This window comes from Sorex araneus, chromosome 2 (assembly GCF_027595985.1).
Source record: "Sorex araneus isolate mSorAra2 chromosome 2, mSorAra2.pri, whole genome shotgun sequence".
NCBI classification, from domain to species: domain Eukaryota; kingdom Metazoa; phylum Chordata; class Mammalia; order Eulipotyphla; family Soricidae; genus Sorex; species Sorex araneus.
This window is the reverse complement of record NC_073303.1, coordinates 333,069,373-333,089,748: the sequence shown is the minus strand read 5'-3', so window position 1 is coordinate 333,089,748 and position 20,376 is coordinate 333,069,373. Positions and strand designations below refer to the sequence as shown.

The 20,376-nt window shown below is 42.6% G+C and overlaps 1 protein-coding gene across 1 annotated transcript in view; it reads left to right on the top strand.

The window, feature by feature from the left end:
- Positions 1 to 20,376, top strand: part of ABHD3 (abhydrolase domain containing 3, phospholipase) — a 47,482-nt gene that overhangs the window by 13,951 nt on the left and 13,155 nt on the right. The window contains exon 4 of the mRNA XM_055129219.1: positions 1,647 to 1,692. Coding sequence (XP_054985194.1) covers positions 1,647 to 1,692 — 46 coding nt within the window. The remainder of the gene's footprint in view (positions 1 to 1,646; positions 1,693 to 20,376) is intronic.

Genomic DNA, 20,376 nt, shown 5'->3' with positions numbered 1-20,376 from the left:
AATCATTTCTCTTCTTTCATCTGGGCCCAGTCAGATTCTCTGTATGACCTTTCAGATGCCAGAAGAAAAATTGCTTTCCCAAAACATTTAAAATACCACAGTGAAACCTAATTCCCTGCATCATAAAGTTCTATAAATCAGCTCATCTGTGCCTAGGTGGGTCGGCAGTCCCCTGAAAGATGAAATTAGAACCTACACTGGCTTTGACTGATGAGTGATGTTTTAAAAAATAACAATAATAAAATAATAATAGTAACTTTAACATTTAACACTGACATTTTCTTTACTGTTTGTTTGCTTTGTTTTGATTTGGGGGCCACACCCAACGGTGCTCAGGGCTACCTCCAAATACCTGGAGGTATTTGGGAAACCATGTGATGTGAGAATCCAAGTGGGGTCAAGGTCATGCAATGCAATTGCATTAAACCCCTTTCCTGTCCCTCTGGCTACACTTTGACATGCATACAGAATTAGTAAATCAAGCAAAGCATACAGATGCAGTCAGGATTTTGTAAGAAATAGCAGGGATTGTGATTGAGAGAAAGTAAATGAGCCAAGTATCTTAAGTGCAGAATGACCCTTTAAAATTAGACATAGCTATCATTTCTGCTAAGAGCTACCTTGCATTGTATACTTTCTCTGAGCCATCACCATTCTAAGAGTTCTGTGTGTCTGTGCAGCCCAGGAAGGCAAACAAGAAGATAGGAAATGGGCAGTGTTTTTTGTCCCTGGTCAACTGAAGAAGTTACCATAGTAGGGGCTTGTTTAACCAGCTCAGAGGCCAGCATCCTTGCAGGTTTACCTGTGATGAAGTGTTTAACCTCAAGTAAAATTCTGATCTCCATGTTTGCAGAGCTTGGAGGTACCAGACACATTTCCTAGGATGTGAGTAGATGCTTATTTGTATCACTGAAGAATAGGTAGAGGACTGTTCTTGCTTCTTTTTTGGGGAGTCACACCCAGTGATGCTCAGGTGATACTCCTGGCTCTACACGCACAGATCATTCAGAGCAGTGTTTCAGGGGACCAACCATGTGGAAGATTTAACCTGGGTCTGACACATACAAGGCAAGCAAGCACATTACCTGCTATACTGTCACTTTGGCCCCGAACACTTTTTTAAAATTTGAGGCAAAAATCTTCCAATTTGACATGTATTTAGAATTGTTATATTAGTGTTTACTAAAGGTCTGCACATGTGCATAGGAAGAAGCAATGTAAAGCTTGATCTTTTGTTAGGAAAAAATAAACAGCTCCTCAAAATACTGTTTTCTTTTTGAACCCTCATGTTAGTGCATTTTGATAAAATCAGAGTATTCTGATGCCTGTGATATATATATATATATATATATATATATATATATATATATATATATTTGCTTTGCTTTTTGGGTCACACCTGGCGATGCACAGGGGTTACTCCTGCCTCTGCACTCAGGAATCACCCCTGGCAGTGTTCAGGGGACCATACAGAATGCTGGGAATCGAACCCGGGTTGGCTGCGTGCAAGGCAAACGCCCTACCCGCTGTGCTATTGCTCCAGCCCCAATTTTTAAAACTTTTTAAGTGCTTTAAAATACTAATTTTAGTACTGCAATCAAGAATCATATATAAAAATAACAAAAAAATATTATTCTGTTTTTCAGGTGTGTGGTTTTTAACAACAGAGGAGTGGCAGGGGAGAATCTTTTGGTAAGTACATTTGAATTCATAACAACAGCTTAATTTTTAAAAGAATCACATCTAGCTTTTGTAATAAAAAGCATATGTGCTTTTAGTTAAAATTGCTTAAAATATTAAAAAGTACAAGTTTATTGTGAAAAAAAATAAGGAAATGTGTAATCCCCACAATTACATAACCAGGGAAGTATCCTTAGTCTATGTTCATTCATATTTTATGCTTAAATAAAATATAACATATAATTAAAATTAAGGTCCTATTTTGTAACTTTTGCATTATTTTGGTTGTGTATATTTCCCTTTCTTCCCTTGTGTTATTTTTGTAATGTCCCTGGTGTGGTATTCACACAGTTTTAGTTACGGTTCTTGCTAAGGGTTGCACACTTTAATTGTGTTTGAGCACACACTTATTACAGTGCTCTATGGAGGGAGGTCACGCATTGGTTGCAGGTGCTCACATACTTTAGTAGGGTTGAAATGCATCAGAGTTTGCACACTTTGTTGTGGCACCAAGGGTTGTCCTTTTTATGTGGGGCGGTACTGAGCCTCTTCACTCAAAAGTTTTATGCCTGCAAAAAAGGCACTCCACTGCTTAGATGTTGATCTTCTGGTAGGAAAACATGGACATCTCAAAATACAATTTTCTTATTCTAACTCTTATGTTTAGAGATCTAGAAATGCAACTTACCGCATTTAGATAAAATGCCTAGGCCCTGCACAGATTATATTTGAACATCAATTATAGTTAGAGAGTTTTTAACATAAAACACATTTTCTTTAAAAGTTACCTAAAAAAAATTTTTTTTAAATGAAAAAAAAAAAAGTTACCTAGTATTGGGGCTGGAGCCATAGCACAGCGAGTAGGGTGTTTGCCTTGCACGTGGCCAACCTGGGTTTGATTCCCAGCATCCCATATGGTCCCCTGAGCACCGCCAGGAGTAATTCCTGAGTGCAGAGCCAGGACTAACCCCTGAGCATCGCCAGGTGTGACCCAAAAACCCCAAAAAATAAAAAAATAAATAAAAGTTACCTAGTGTAGGTACAATTGTACAGTTGTCGGGGTGCCTGCCTTGTACATGGTCAACCAGGGTTCGATCCCCAGCACCCCATATGTCCCCTCTAGCCAGCCAGAGTCATCCCTGAGTACAGAACCAGGATTAAGCCCTGAGTACCTCCAAGTACTCAGTGGCAAAAAAAAAAAAAAATTAAAAGAAAGAAAAGTTTACTTTTCTCACGAAATAGGGTAACTGTTTATTTGCTAAAGTTTACATACAAGAAATATGTGCATCTTTTCTAAGTCAGCTGATTTTTTTCCTCTAAGGTCTAATTTTTTGCTACAATACATTTCCTTTACCTTTTAGAAAATCATATATAATGTTAGAACCTCTCAGTAAGTGAAAAATATTATATTCACCAAACCAAGTCTGAGTCAAGTAATTATGATGGATGCCCAGGAATATTTCAGAGTGAATCAGTCAGTATACGAAGAGATATATTTCAGAGTCAATCAACTCCCAAATATGTTAGGAGCATAGCATTAACAGTCTTTCAGTGTTTAAGCAAAGAAACATTGCTCTACAGTAAAATACAAAAGGTTATAGGGAAATAGAAAATTAAGTAATTCATTGGGCTGGAGTGATAGCACAGTGGGTAGGGCGTTTGCCTTGCACATGGCTGACCCGGGTTCGATTTCTCTGTCCCTCTCGGAGAGCCCAGCAAGCTACTGAGAGTGTCCGCCTGCATGGCAAAGCCTGGCAAGTTACCCGTGGCATATCCAATATGCCAAAAACAGTAACAACAAGTCTCACATGGAGATGTTACTGGTGCCCACTTGAGCAAATCGATGAGCCACAGGATGACAGTAACAGTGATTCCTTTTTTTTTTTTTTTTGCTTTTCGGGTCACACCCAGCAATACTCAGGGGTCCTAACTCTGCACTCAGGAATCACTCCTGGTGGTGCTCAGGGTACCATATGGGATGCTGGGAATCAAATCCAGGTCGTCCGCGTGCGAGGCAAACACCCTACCCACTGTACTATCACTCTAGCCCGATTACTTCTTTAAAAGATCATAGACAGGTCTGCCAGACTTGAAGGAAATATTTTGGGGAGCAATCATTGATAAAGATGACATTAAAATTATAAACTAAAGATTATGATTACAAAAATGTGCTGAGTCCATGCTTTGTATGCAGGAGGCCTGCATTCCATCCCTAGCACCACCTGATCCTCTGAGCACTGCCAAGAGTGACCTCCCCCCACCTCCAAAATATAGAGCTTGGAGGAGTATCTCCCAGCACTGCTAAGCTGGGTGTGCCCCGATTTAAAAGATATTATAAACAATGAGGTCATGGGTCTTTAAATTTACAATATTGGGACTTTATGGTTACTTGGAGAGGAAAAAAAAAGTTTTTGTACTTTGCTTTCCATTAACTTAAGCCCTGGAGGAAACCAAGATAAATATGATTTCAAAAACTGAAGTTATAAAATGTTTAGGTCTTACTCAAGTTTCTCCTAATTCATGTGAAGTTTTACATTTCCGGTCCTTCGGGAATTTTGTAGACAGTGGTAGGTACTCTTGAAAGACTTGAATTTATTGCTGTGGCCCTCGACTAAACAAATCTCTTTGGTGGAGGTGGTGGTCCTGGTCACACCCAGCAGTGCTCAGGACTTACTCCTGGCTCTGCACTCAGGATTCACTTCTGGCAGGGTTCAGGGGACCATATAAGGTGCCAGGGATTAAATCTAGGCACACTGCAGACAAGGTGAGTGCCTTATGCACCGTACTATGCTCCAGCCCTTAAGCAGATCGTTTTTGAGTTGCTCTTGTCTGCGGCATATTCTTCTCTATGTTTCCAGGACACAAAAATGCAATAGTCAGGGTCCAAGGCTCGAAAGAAAATAATGAACTCCAAAGTAAAGTGAGGAGCAAAAATCTGTTTATTCTTCAAGCTTTGTTGTATGTCTATTAAGTAGGGTGATTGAGGCAAGCGGTATATGTCTGCTAGACAAACCCAGGCCTGCAGGAACTTGAATTTAAATGGAAGAGAGTCAAATTCATTAAGCATTCATAATACAATGCTAAATGTAACCATAGAAAAATTTGTGAAGGCTGAAGGAAATCAGTAACTAACTGCTTCGAGAAGGTAGGAAAAATAACATGGAAGTAGAGTTGAATTGGGTCTTGGAGTTTGTGGAGAAGGACTTGGACCAGGAGAAGAGCTAGCTAGAGAGGTTTTCTTGGCATAGCAATTCAAGGTATTAAAGAGTATGGAATAGAAAGTGCTTATCTGTGGAGGGCTAATGCCAATTATATATATATGTGTGTGTGTGTGTGTGTGTGTGTGTGTGTGTGTGTGTGTGTGTATTGTTGTTGCCAATGATTTTTATATAATAATGTTTATTGAGCCCTTAAGAAGTCTGTTCTATCATATCATACTTAATGTTCAGCAATAAAAATCAAGACAATAGTTTAGGTAAGCAGAGCCATCATTACCGTCATTTCCCAAGAAATTGAGGTACAAATAGGTCAAGAACTTGCCCTGGGGCCATAGAGAGTACCTTGCACACTGCCAAACTGGGTTTGATTCCTAGTTATTAAAAATAAATATTTACTTTTAAGGTATTAAATTGATGATGATGAAGGTATTAAATTGTAATTTAGTTTTTGTTTTTGTTTTGTTCTGGAGTCACACCTGACTGTGTTCAGGACTTATTCTTGACTTAGTCGCAGGGATCACTTGTAGGACCATATATGATGCCTGGGATTGAACTGAGGTCGGCTGCTTGCAAGGCAAGCACCTTATCAGCAGTACTATCTCTCTGACCCCAAACTTTAATAAATACTTCTTGGATCCTGATGAATCACAAAAAGGAGATGCTAACTTTGGTGTTTACCATTATCCATCCCTTGGTAATACTTTTTTTTCCTCAGAGCTTTAAATAATTACTGCTTCAGACTATAGAAGTTCTGTGTTTATTTCCCTCATCTTGTTTTCCAGAAAGAATTGAGTATAGCTCACCACTAGAGTAAGGAAGACCTGAAGGTAGGCATAAAAAAAGAACAAAAGATGAATCAGCAAAAATCAAACAGGAAGAACTCTCACTTGAAAAAGAGCTAGCAAAGGTGAAATAGATTTTAGGATCAGCAGTTCTAGGAGTGAAAGAAATGCAGAAGTGAAAGGTTTGCTAAAACATGTTGGTGCTATACTTAGAATTTATAAGGATTGCAGTGACTCCTGCAAAGAATAAGAAAGTAGAAATTTTCCAGAACCATATTGTTTTCATTTCCCGTCAGTTCTTACGGGGCTGAGGGAAATGAGAGGCGTTCACATCCTCCCTGGGCTGTGAGCATGGGAAGCAGATAGACCTGGTCCTGGTGAATTGAGCCCTAGACACTTCTTCCTGCATGGTCTGGGAAGCCTGGAGTAGACAGTGCATTTTCCCTTACTGTGCAGACTGGTTTTAAGATAAGAATGATGGTAAGAATTTATATACTTTAGTATGTACGTTAAGAATGTACTTCAGGGGGCTGGAGAGATAGCACAGCAGGTAGGGCATTTGCCTTGCACGCGGCCAACCCGGGTTCAAATCCCAGCATCCCATATGGTCCCCTGAGCATGGCCAGGGGTAATTCCTGAGTGCAGAGCCAGGAGTAACCCCTGTGCATCGCCAGGTGTGACCCAAAAAGCCAAAAAAAAAAAAAAAAAAAAAAGAATGTACTTCAGAATGTATGTACAAATTAGAATGCCTGTGTACTGATCCTCAAAACAATAAATAAAATCTTTTGAGAGGCAAAAGAGAAAAAAAAAAAGATTAAAATGATGGGGCCAGGGGCTGGAGTGATAACACAGTGGGTAGGGCGTTTGCCTTGCACGTGGCCGACCCGGGTTCAAATCCCAGCATCCCATATGGTCCCCTGAGCACCACCAGGGGTGATTCCTGAGTGCATGAGCCAGGAGTGACCCCTGTGCATTGCTGGGTGTGACCCAAAAAGAAAAAAAAAAAGAATGATGGGGCCAGCAAGAGTAGTTTCCCTCCCTCCTTTCCTTCCTCTCTTTCCTTTTAATCATTTCTGTTTTCTTTTCTTTCTTTCACTTTCTCCCCCTCCTCCTTTCTGCCTTTATTTCAGATCATCTTTCACACTTTGGTTTGCTAATGGAAGTTAGAATAACATGTTGCTAATAAAATAGCATTTTATTAGGACTAAAATATATTTCTTTTCTATTTGGGTCACACCCAGCGATACTCAGGGGTTATTTCTGGCCGTGCACTCAGGAATTACTCCTGGCATTGCTCAGGTGACGATATGGGATGCCGGGGATCAAACCCTGGTTGGCCTCGTGCAAAGCAAACATCCTACCCACTGTACTATTGCTCTGGCCACAGGACTGAAATTTTTGAAAATCAGAAAATGGAGCTGATGTTCAAGCACATCATCCAGTGCCTCCTGCCATTCATCCTAAACAAGTTATTTTGCTTCAGATACCTGAGAGGGTTCCATCTGACGGACTTCAGCTTTCTAAACTATGCAGGCCGGGGCTGGAAAGAGCATAGGGATTACGGGACTTGGCTTGCATGCACCAACCCTTTTCGATGCTTGGCACCACATATGGTCACCGGAGCACCACCAAGAGTGGCCCTTGAGCACAGAGCTAGGAGTAGCCCCATAAGAACAAAAAGATATGGTCTCCAAACCCCCAAAATTACGCAGATGGGCAGGAGTGATAGCACAGATCGTAAGTTGCTTGCCTTGTACATGGTAACCTGGGTTCAATCCTTGGCATTCTATATGATCCCCCAAGTCGAATTAATAGTGATCACTGGGTGCAGAGCCAGGAGTAAACCCTGAGCACTGCTGGGTGTAGCCCCCCAAATAAACAAACAAAAAATTTACACAGGCAATACTACTAAATATCTCTTTGTGTTACCTTGAGGGAGATAAAAAGTAGAAAATAATTAAAAGTTGATAGAATTAAATGATAGAATATTATTCAACCTCAAAAAAAAAAAGAAGAATGAAATACTAATACATGCCACAATATGGACAAATTTTAACACATTATTCCAAGGGAAATAAATCATATTTTAGATCAGGTTTTCTTTTTTTTGAAGCATGAAGGAAGGAGAGGTTTGGGCCATACCCGGCAGTGCTCAGGGCTTATTCCTGGCTCAGTGCTCAGGGATCACTCCTGGCAGGGCTGGAGAACCACTTGGAGTGCCGGAGATCAAACCCTGACCAGCAGCAAGCAAGGCAAGTGCCTTACTCATTGTACCATCTCACCAACCTATGTTAGGTTTTCATCAATGTTTCCACTCACAACTCATTTTCATTTGAGAAATTCCATGTTGCAAGCACTACCAAAAACACTTGAGGTTTATTCCATGGTTGATTTTAAATTACTTCTTGGTTCTGTGCATTCATTTGTGCTTTTGCTAAATTCCCCATGATTCCCTTGTGCAATTCCATGGCCCCGTGTGGGGTCCCAACCCACAGTTTAAGAAATGAGGCATCAGATGATTGCATGTCTGGGAGATGTTCAGTAGCTAAAGTTCCAGAGACAGATGCAGAGTAGAAGTTCCCAGGAGCTGGGAGAGGAAGAGTAGAGGCCAGTGGTGTAGACGGTTTCTTTGGAGGTGGAGGGGGGAAGAGGGGAGCGGGTGTAATGAAAATGTTCTGAGATTGTGGTAATTGTCATACAACTTATATTAAAAATAATCCATTGTACATTTTATTTAGTTTGGACCGCCCCAAAATAAATAAGTAGTATTTATTTAGTCAGTAATCAGGGGCACCAGAACTACTCCAGGCAGTGTTCCAGCTCTTTGAGCTACCTTCCTGGCCCAGAACTGTACCTTTAAATGGTGAATTATATGAGCTATAAATCGTGTCTCATAACACTTTTTAGGGGGGTGGGGCCATCCCAGCAGTGTTCAGGCTATTTCTGACTGTGTTCAGGAGTGACCTTTACGTTGTTAGGGGATCATGTGTGGTGCCAGGAATCAAATAGGGTTTTGCCACATGCAAGGCAAGTACCATATTTCCTCTACTATTTCTCTAACTCTTGATACCGTTAAAAAAAAAGACTTTGGGGGCTGGGGAGGTAAGCACTCTTGCCTCCCTCGATGCATACTGGGTTCAATTCCAGCATATGATCCCCAGAGCCCACCAGGAGTGATTCTTAAGTACAGAGCCAGGAGTAAGCCCTGAGCATAGCTGGGTGTGGCAAAAATAAATAAAAAATAAATAAAAGAAGCTTTGGGACTGGAGAAATAGTGCCGTGGGTAGGGTGCTTGCTTTCCACACCCAAACCCAGCTTCGGTCCCCAGCACCACATGTAGTCTCCCTGCCAGGAGTGAACCCTGAGCACAGAGCCTGGAGTAAGCCCTGAACACAACTAGTATAGCCCGAAAATTAAAAAGAGGGTGGAGAATAATTTAAAATAACAAAAAGAGAAAGAAAACAAAAGCCTTCTTGGCAGGAGATGCAGCTCAGTAGAAGAATGCATGCTTTGCCTCTGTGAGCCTTAGATTTGATCCTCAACTTTAGCAAAGCAAAAAAACAAGCTAAAAAAGAAGAAAAAAACACCCAAATCAACCCAAGCCTCATTCAGGTACTTTCCAATTCAAGTTAGAACTGCTAGAGACAGTAAGGCCAAAAGAGGAAGTCAAAGCCAGGAGGTTTTTTTTTTTTTCCCCACCTGAAGCTGCTTTAAAGCATTTCCCTTTAACTTCTGACAAGATGAAGGACCGTGATAAAATATGGCGAGCATGTGGCTCAGGGTGAGAGTGCGTGCTTTCTATGCAGAAGGTCCGGGTTGGTCTACGCTGCCACATGATTGGGAACTTCATCTAAATTCCAAGGCAGGTGTAGCCCCAACCCCTGCTCCCAGCACCATTAGATGTGATCCCAACAACAGAAGAAGGAAAAAAATAACCCTTCCGTTTCTGAACAGACTTTTGGTGAGCTAATGTATTGATTTCAAATAGCAGAACTTTCTTGTTGAGAAGCTTGTGCTCTTTTACTCTTGTAGATTCTGTGGGAGGGCGAGGGTGTGTGTGTGTGTGTGTGTGTGTGTGTGTGTGTGTGTGTGTGTGTGTGTGTGTTTGTGTGTGTGTGTGTGTGTTGCTGGCAATTGAAACCAGGGCCTCACAAGTGCTTTACTGCAGTCCCCTGCCTCTCGTTTGCATTCTGTCTTTGGGGAGGTGGCAATGTTGGACCATACCCAGCAATGCTCAGACCTTACTCCTGGCTCTCCACTCAGGAATTACTCCTGGCGGTGCTCAGGGGACTATATGGGATGCTGGGAATCGAACCCGGGTTAGCCATGTGCAAGGCAAATGCCCTACCCGCAGTGTTATCACTTCAGCCCCGACCAGTGCTTTTAATGACTCCAATTTATTTTTTCTGATTTTATTTTATTTTAATAAAATAGTTCACAGTCATTTACCATATTCAGTATTCCAACACCAATCCCACCACCATAACACCTTCCCACCACCTTTAGTTACCCTTCCCAACACCCAAGCCTGTCACGTGGAGTGGAGTATAAAATTCGCTCCAGGAATTCTGAGATTTTTGGATGAACTCGTGACTCTTGCAGATTTGTCAGTCTCTGAATCATGGCCATTAATGAGTTTAAATCAGGCCAGAGATGGTTTGTGGGCGTAACCTCTGGGCTCCAGGGAAAGGGGAATATGGGTGGAGGTTGCCCATTCCCAACTCCACAGAGGCAATGACCCCAATTTAACTACTTGCTATCCCTCCAGTCACAATCATACATTTTTTTTGGTGGGGGGGACACAGTGATATTCAGGGGTTACAATTGGGTCTGCACTGAAGAATCACTCCAGATGGTGCTCAGGGACCACGTGGGATGCTGGTCATCCAACCCAGCTTGGCCACGTGCAAGGCAAGTGCCCCACCACTGTACAGTCTCTCAGGACCCACAATCATTTACATTCTTCAGTCAACACTGTGTCTTATCTTGGACTGCATTTTGAGTAGCTCTGCCTCAGAGGTTGCAATCCTAAAAACCCTCATTTTATAGACAGGATGCCTCTGGAGAGATGGGATGATGGGCTTGATGCCATAGAGCTGATTAATGGTTTTGGGGCAGGAGCTGAGATCTGCAGTCTAATTTCTTTTATCTTTGAGCTTTGGCTTTAAATTCAGTCGGGCCAAAAACCTAGGCATAGAGAGAGGGTTCTTGCCCTAAGCTCAGATAATAGTCAGTGGTTGAGGTCGCAGAGTTAGAGAAAGCTCCCCTGATTACTATTATGCTTTTTCACTTTTTTTCTTCATAAAAGCCAGGCGGATAAGAGAAACATGAGGCTCTCCCTCTGAATAATGCTGTTTTCTATTTTCTTAGGGTGGCCTTCTTTTTTATTTCTTTCTTTGGATTTTTGCTTTTGTTTTGGGGCCACAGCCAGCTGTGCTTAGGGGTTACTCCTGGCTCTGCACTCAGGAATACTCCCTGCAGTGCTCAGGGGACCATGTGGGATGCCAGGGATTGAACCTGGGCTGCCTATAAGGCAGTTGTTTCCTGTGCTTGGAGTAATCCCTGTCAAACTAGATTTCCCTCTGCCCAAGTATCTATGTGGTTTTATTTTTCTTGTCACTGCAGTCTTATCTGTCTTGGCCTCTCTCCCTCTCCCTCTCCCTCTTCCTCCCTCCCTCCTCCATCAAGCAATTGGTTTTCAACTGCAGGCATACATTAGAATCCTCTAGGAAGCTTTGAAAAGTGTACCGCATTCAGGTCTGGATGAAGTTTAGATGTTTGTAATAATTTGTCTTAGTAGTCACCAGTGAGTTGAATGAGCAAACAGAACTGAAAAACCACTGAGGTGGTGGATATTCCTGGTCATGACAATTTCCCCTGACAATTCCAGTCACTTTTAACCCAACACCCAGCCCGAGAAGAGCATGAGATCTGCGTCTTAGAATCTAGATCAAAGATCAACTCCTGTCTGCCCCAGAGGCATTGAGAGATAACATTTATTGGTGTCATGTCTAACACAACTGCATAAGCACATACCAGTGTTACTTAGAAGATTAGTAGGAATGTGGCACATTTGGACCTCAGAGTTGACCAGAAAATTTTCCAGGTCCTTTGTTTTGTGCATATTTTAAAGAATTAGCAAAATCTCTGGCATATTTAGATACTTGGTCATTTTATATGCCTGTCAAATTAGCTGCAATGATTATTTGTTAAAATGCTGATTTTCAAACTGAAAGAAATTCACTGTCACTATCATCCTGTTACTCATCAATTTGCTCGAGCGGGCACCAGTAACGTCTCCATTTTTTGGAAACTTGTTGTTACTGTTTTTGGCATATCGAATACACCACAGGGAGTTTGCCAGGCTCTGCTGTGTGGGCGAGATACTCTCGGTAGCTTGCCTGGCTCTCCGAGAGGGGCGGAGGAATTGAACCCAGGTCGGCCACGTGCAAGGCAAATGCTCTACCACTGTGCTATCGCTCCAGCCCGGATGAAATTAAAATTATGTTATTAGAATAAAAATGGATACACATATTGAGGCTAGACCCATAGTCCTGTGGGTAGGGAAAGTATGTACTTGCCTTGCATATGGCTGACTCAGGCTTTATCCCTCTTATTCATGTGTTCCCCCCTCACCCCCAGCACTGTCAAAAGTAATTCTTGAGTGCAGAGCTAAGAGTAAGCCCTGAGTACCAGGGATGTGGCCCAGAGATCAATGAAGAAGAAAAAAAACACATATCGATAAGATAAAATTGAAAGTCCAGAAATAAACCCACCCACTTTTTGATATTTGATTTAAGACAAAGACCACACAATAGAGGAAGGAGAATCTATCCAACAAATAGTATTGGCAAGCTGGACGGCTTCAGGCAAAAAGAATGAAGCTACTCTTTAGCCCTATATACATACATAAATTCAAAATGGATTAAAGGCTTAGATGTGACCCCAAATCATAAAGTGCATAGACAGTAACATATGACATTTACATGACATCATTAGAGTGGTTTCAGGGATTCAGCCTCAATGCTAAGGGAAATGAAAGTAAAGATAGACAATTGAAACTACATTAAATTGAAAGGATTTTTACAGCAAAAGAAAACTATAAATAGAATAAAAATTTATCCTATTGGGGGAAGATATTTGCACATCATATATCTGATAGCAAAGTTATGTTTAAAAAAAAATCTCATACAACTGGGCCAATGAGCTAGTACAGGGATTAAGGCACTGACCGGACTTGCTGTAACCCACCCTGGTTCAGTCCCTAGAACCATCATCCCCTGAGTACCACCAGGGATAATCCCTGGGCACAGAGCCAAGAGTAAGCACCACTGGGTGTGTTCCCCTCCAAAGATAAGCAAAACAAAACTCAGACAACAACAAAGTTTTTATAAGCAACCAATCTAAAAATGGGCAGATTTGAATGAACATGTATTTGTAAAGAGGACATATAGGTATATTAAAAATGCTGATCATCTGTGAAATGCAAATTAAGACTGAAGTTCACACCTGTGAGAATGACTTACATCCAAAACCGCTTTAATAAATGGTACCAGAAAGGTGTGGAGGAAAAGGAAGCTCGTGCTCTGGGGATGTAAATTAGCACGTTTGCTTTTGAAAACATATACTTTCCCTGAGAAGCTAATGAGGGACCTATTCTATGATCCAGGGATCCAAATCAGGGTAGCTATCCAAGGAACACAAAAGTATCAATACAATAAAAATTATCCCTGCCCCAGTGTTTAGCTCAGTGTTATTTACAAAAGCTAAAATATGGAAGCAGAGTTAGAAAGCTCAAATGGCTGTGCACATGCTTTGCATACAAAAAGCCTGGATTAAGTCCCAGGCACGGCATGACAAGCTCCAGGCTTGACCCTTGAGCACAGAGTTCCCAGGAGCCCCTACAACCATGCAGTTGGGGCCAAAAATTAAAATACAGAAGCAATTGAATGCCTGTCTTACAGAGGAGTGGATAAAGAATATGTAGGACACTGAGCATTCCGGCATTCCATATAGTCCCCTGAGCCCTCAGGAGCCCAACCCTGAGTCCAGAGCAGAGAGTAAGCCCTGAGCATCACCTGGTGCAGCTGGTCCAAAAACAAACAAACAAAAAACAAGCAAAATAAATGAATCCATTTTTCTTATAACAATTTGGGCAATTCACTAGGAACTGGACCAGGTTATGACAGATGGAAACAAAATAAAACCACAACAGAAACACACTCTTTTTTTTTTTGCTTTTTGAGTCACACCACGTGATACTCAGGGGTCACTCCTGGCTCTGCACTCAGGAATTACCCCTGGTGGTGCTCAGGGGAACATATGGGATGCTGGGAATCGAACCCAGGTCAACCGCGTGTGCAAGGCAAACGCCTACCCGCTGTGCTCTTGTTCCAGCCCCAAGAAACACACTCTTGAGATAAATGGAAACTTTGTCTTCCAAAAAAAAAAAATTATTTCGTATAAAGAAACCTGTACCTACCCAAGAATCAGTTTATTTAAGAACATCTTTTTTATTTTAGTTTTGGGATCACTCCTGGCAATACTCTAGGGTTACTTACTCCTGGCTCTGCACTCAGGAATTACTCTTGGTGGTGCTTGGGGAATTATGTGGGATGCTGGGGACCGAATTTGGGTTTGGTGTGTGCAAAACAAGTGCCCTACCTGCTATACTACCTCTCCAGCCCCAAGAACATTTTTTTTTTTTAATATCATAGGATATCATAGTCTCGGATCAGGACTGGGCCTCTTCCGCCCAGATCTCTCATTCCAGTAGCTAGGCATTCACACTCAGAAACTGCCCCCAGCACCGTGTAATCCCATCAATGGCCAACATCCAGAGACTATAAGACCAAGCTACCGGAAGAGAGCAAGTAGTCTCTTGTCCCCATGCTTGGCTGTCTTAACCAGGGCCCCATGGAGGAGATAGGTTGAGTTTCCCTCCCTGCCCCGAGCAGAGCCCCAGCAGCCGAAGACCTCCGGAACCCAGCCACAGCCATGCTCAAGGCCCCTCTCCACAAGTTTGGAACAGCCTTGCGCATGAAGGAATTGGCACAGGAACCCAGGTGTGCAGGACCCAGGGCTGAGATCTCCAAGCCTGCATGGATCAGGACTGGGCCTCTTCCACCCAGATCCCCCACTTTCCAGTAGCTAGGCAGTCACACCCAGAAACTGTGCAGGCGACTCACCCCCCCACCTTGTAATCCCATCAATGGCCAACATTCAGAGACTATAAAACCAAGCTCCTGGAAGCAGAAGCGACATCTTATAGCCTAGTTCTCCTTCTTGGAGAACCTGGCAAGCTGCCGAGAGTTTCCTACCTGCATAGGAAAGACTGGCAAGCTCCCCATGGCGTATTCATATGCCAAAACCAGTAACAATGATGGGGCTCATTCCCCTGACCCTGAAAGAGCCTCCAGTGTGGCACCATTGGGAAGGACGAGTAAAGAGAGGCTTCTAAAATCTCAGGGCTTGACGAATGGAGACGTTACTGAGACCACTCTGGAAAATCGACGATCAACCGAGATGATGATGATGATAATGTTGTAAAAGTTGTATTCAGGTGCTAGTAACCTGAGAAGATGACAGATTTCTTTTTTGTTTGTTTGGGGGCACACCCAGTAGGTGTGACTTACTTCTGGCTCTGTTCTCAGGGATCATCCTAGTGGGCTTGGGGGACCATACTGGGTGTGGGTATCTAACCTGGATCAACTGCATGCAAGGCAAGTGTCCCACCTGCTGTACTGCTGATCCGGCCCTGATAGCAGATTTTATATCCCCACCAAACCATCTTACTTTCAGGCTGGGGCAAACGGTTTATAAAGGATTTGATTGGAAAGTAAGCTACAAACTCATGGGCAGCAAGAGGAAAGACTAAGCTTCTGATACACTTCAGACGTCTTTTCCCAAGACCAGTTTTCTCTTTCTACCTTTCTGCTTGGCAGATTTTGCCCAGATCCCTTTTCCTCCTGGAGATTTGATCAGTCCCTTCTCTTCTGGAATGGCTCCCAGTAGCAGCCCACACCAAGACTGACCAGAGAAGCCAGTCGCAGTCTCCCACAAGGCCCAAGCTCTTGATTTTATAGTCTGGAAAAGAATTGCTAGAGAAAACATACAGTGAAGTTAAATAATTTTACTTGGGAAATATCAAGAGAGAAGAGGGAACTGCATAAAGTGAAAGAAAGAAATTATATATCCCAATTTCAGATGCAGGCAATTCTCAAATAAGCCTTTTAAGCAGCCTCTCATCAAATATTTGAATACAGGTCATGAAATACTGTGTTAGTAAGACTGTAAGATGAAAATAATTTAGTTCCTGATGATTACCAGACATTAAAGTAAATGTGAAATATAAATGGTTTTTTTAATAGGGCCTGAGAGATTAGCACCGTGGACGAGGTGCTCGCATTGTACTAGCTGACCCCTCCTCAATCCCAGCACTACCTATAAATCTGAGCACAAAGCCAGGAGTAAGCCCTGAGAACCACTGAGTATGAGCCCCAAAATCCAAAACAAATAAATAAGAAGCTTCAGATTATCTCCAGAACTGAAGAAAATTTTTTGTAAGACCATCCAGTTTAACATAGTAACCCCACACATATCTTGGCTGTTCCTCCTGGATTAATTTTTTTTTCCTTTTGGGTCACACCTGGAGATGCACAGGGGTTACTCCTGGCTCTGCACTCAGGAATTACTCCTGGCGGTGCTCAGGGGACCATATGGGATGCTGGGAATTGAACCCTCGTTGGCCATGTGCAAGGCAAAGACCCTACCCACTGTGCTATGGCTCCAGCCCCTCTCCTGGATTAATTTTTTAAGGGACTCTTGTGAATAAGGTGCCTGATATTTCCTGTTGGAGCTCAACAAGCAGCAAGAGAGTATGTGATCCAATAATAGCACTGTGTGTTTCAGTGATTTCATCCTTGCCAACAAGGATTTACTAACTGTCTAAAACGGGGGAGTAAAGAGATAAGGTCAGGGAGACACCTGGTCCATGCTAGTAGGTGTGGAATTAGAACAGGCCATGAGATCCTGGAGGGGAGAGGTCAAGTACCTTTTGTTCCAGCATTTACGGAGGACACAAATTCAAGGGCAAGGTGTAATGGTTGCAGGGGTTGTGGGGCCAGAGTGATAGTACAGCAGGGATTTTCAGTGCCTGTGTCCAACCAAACTGGGTTTGACCCCTGGCACCCATACAGGATCACAGATTACTCCTGGTAGTGACCCTGACCACTGCCAGGAGTGATCCCTGAGCACTGCTAGCTGTGGCCCAAAAACCAAACAGCAAACAAACAAACAAAAAAATTATGATTGTTTAAATACTTGGCATGTTAAGGTTACCCAGGTGCAATAGATAAGAGCATGTCAGTGTTTCTTTATCAGAATCATACATGTGGAGAAACAGAAGCAGACAACTTTGAAGGTTGCTTGACTTATTGACTTAAACACTCAACAGAATTTGTGCTTAATTCAGTAGGAATTTAGCAACAGAAAGCTAGTGCAGAATTTTGAGCAGGAAGCCTGTCATGATGAAAGCTGACAGTATTCCTTTGGAAGCTGACAGTGAAAGGGGTCTACAATTAAAAAAAGCTGGGCATATACCAATTAAGAGCTTATTTGCAGCAATCCAGATGAGAGGTACAAAGCCTGATAGCAGAGGTGACTCCAGACCCTTGCCACCTTACATCTTACCCCATTGGCACTCATTCCTGTACTTTCCTCTGCCAGTAACTTGTCTTGGGAGTTTTTGTCTTGGGAGGCTTCTCTTGCCCCTGGGTTCTTCTGGGTCTGTGCCAGGGAGTTATCCTCCAGAAACAGCCTTTTGCCATTGATTGGTGCCTAAATAACCCAGCTGCTTTCACTAGGCTGGGATTTTTTTTGTTTTGTTTTTAGTTTTGGCTTTATAGGAGGGTGGGGGGCAACCAGGGCTTATTCCTGACTCTGCACTCAGAAATTAGTCCTGGCAGTGCTTGGGGGACCCGATGGGATGCCAGGGGTTAAACCTGGGTTGGCCATGTGCAAGACTAGCACTCTCCCCATTGCACTATCTCTCCAACCCCATTTGTTTTGGGTATTTTTTCCCTTGGTTTGAATACCATTGGGCAGTTCTTAGCAGTCATTCCCAGCTTAGTGCTAACGTGGCAGCCCTTTGAGCTCCTCTCTGCCCGCCCCCCCCATGGGTAATGTACACTTATGTTCAACACAGTCTCAAAGTCCCACAAAGGGATTGAATTAGTCATAAACTGCTTGGTAACAATCTGTACTGACCATCTACTTTTCTCAGTCCCTTACTGGGCTTTTTGGTTTCACCTTCCCAGTGAACTGCTTGCCTTCATATTTTTGTCAGAGGCCCTTCTGAGAGATTATTGATGTACCAAGCCTTTCCTACAGAGAAAAGAAGGGATCACCTGTGTTTTTCCAGAAAAAGATACCCAGAAAGCTTAAGGTGAAGAAATCAAAGTCACAACTTTGACTAGAAAGTAGAGATATTGTTCGTAGAAGAGGAAACATTAGGAGAGATACTAGTTTTCGTGAAAAGAAAAAAAAAGGGGGGGGAATTACTATGGGGCGCTTTGAGTTCAAAGTACTGAAAACACACTAGAACTTGGAAGCTTGAATCTGTAGCTCAAAAATGAAGGTAAGACCATGAAGATTTAGACTTAGTCATTGCATACAGTTAATGAAACTGGAAAAAGATCAGACTTTGAACAATTGAATGTGAGTGTTGTTCAGAGAATGAGCAGTTGCCAGGCACAGACAAACTTCTGGAAATGATTACCTCCATTTGGGGTTGTGGAAAGAATGATAGGAACATGGCAGGAGTTAGAAGTCCAGAGGCAATAGAACTAGATAAAGCCATCATGGGAGCCAGCTGGCAGGAGGCAGATCATACTAGAAAGGTTCTGATTTTGCTGAGTTTTAGGGTTCTGGTAACTTTGAATCATGCCAGTGTTATCAACCTCAGTGTAATTTAGAAAAAAAATAGAAAATTTAAGTCCATTTCTTTATCACAAGTTACCAGATATTGATTTATTTATCTTATGGACTCCCAATATTTTCGAGTATCTTACAAAACATTAGTTCACTGGGGAGATAGTACCATGGGGAAGACGCTTGCCTTGCACACAGCTGGCCCTGGTCAGTCCGGAGTTCTGGTGCTTCTCAATTTCTCAATCACGGCCATAATCACCCCTGATTACAGAGCTGAGAATAGCTGCTGGGTATGGCCCTGAACCAGCAATAAAGAATTAGTTCTTAGGCCAGAGAGATGCTTGCCTTGTATGACGGTGCCCTGGGTTTCATTCCCAGCATCCCATATGGTCCTCTGAGTGATTCCTGAATGCAGAGCTAGGATTAAACCTAGAACACTGCCAGTATGGCCCAGAGCCAAAGGGGAAAAATTGAGTTCTTTACAACAAACACACAATCCAGCCTTGTGACTTTGTGACCCTTGGAAAATTGCTCAACCCTCTAGCCCTGATGAGCCTCAGGACCTTTAATAAAGAGCCAAACATAAGTTATGATCCTGACACTAAGCTTCTCTCATCCTACTGGGGTTTTTCCCTATACCTTAACTGTGTGTGTACACGGGAATGTGTGTGTGTCTGTACATAAATGAGCACACAATTCAAGTCCACAGAAGAGTAAATGTTGGTGACAGTTCATAAATAATTCAGAGATGTTAAAGCTATGTAGTATTGAAAAGACTGAATAAAACAAATAAGGATGATAAATTCTGGAGTTTGGGGGCATATCACTGTGCTCAGGGATCACTCCTGATAGTTCTCAGGGGACCATATGTGATGCTGGGGATTTGAGCCAGGGTTACTGCATGCAAGGCAAGTACCTTACCAACTGTACTATCTCTCCAGCCCCAGGATGACAAATTCTGTAGTCACTTACTATGAGTGAATATGTAACAGACATTGTTTCATTTACAGTTTATGTTGTATTTATGCCCCCTCAAATGCAGTTCTATCACAAAATGTTTTTTGAAGCATTTCAGCTTTGTCACTAACTATGAAAGTATTATAGAAGTTATTTAACCCCTGTAAATTCAACTTCCTCTTTTTTTTTTTTTTTTTTTTGCATTTTGGGTCACACTCAGCGATGCACAGGGGTTATTTCTGGCTCTGCACTCAGGAATTACCCATGGCGGTGCTCAGGGGACCATATGGGATGCTGGGAATCAAACCTGGGTTGGCTGTGTGCAAGGAAAATGCCCTACCAGCTGTGCTATCACTCCAGCCCCCTCAACTTCCTCATTTATAAAGTAGAATAATAGGTTGTCCCTCTGGGTTTTGTGACTACATTTTTACTTTTTTTTTTTTTTTTTTTTTTTGCTTTTTGGGTCACACCCAGCGATGCTCAGGGGTTACTCCTGGCTTTGCACTCAGGAATTGCTCCTGGCAGTGCTTGGGGGACCATATGGGATATCGGGGATAGAACCCAGGTCGGCCGCGTGCAAGGCAAACGCCTTACCCGCTGTGCTATCGCTCCGGCCCCTACATTTTTACTTATTTAGTAAATTTTTTGTTTTTGATTTTTGGGCCACATCTGTCTATGCTCAGAGGTTAATTTTGTCTTTGCACTCAGAAATTACTCCTGGTGGTGCTCCAGGGATTATATGGGAAGCCATGGGCCAAACCCAGTTTGACTACATGCAGGTCAAACGCCCTAGCTGCTGTACTATCTCT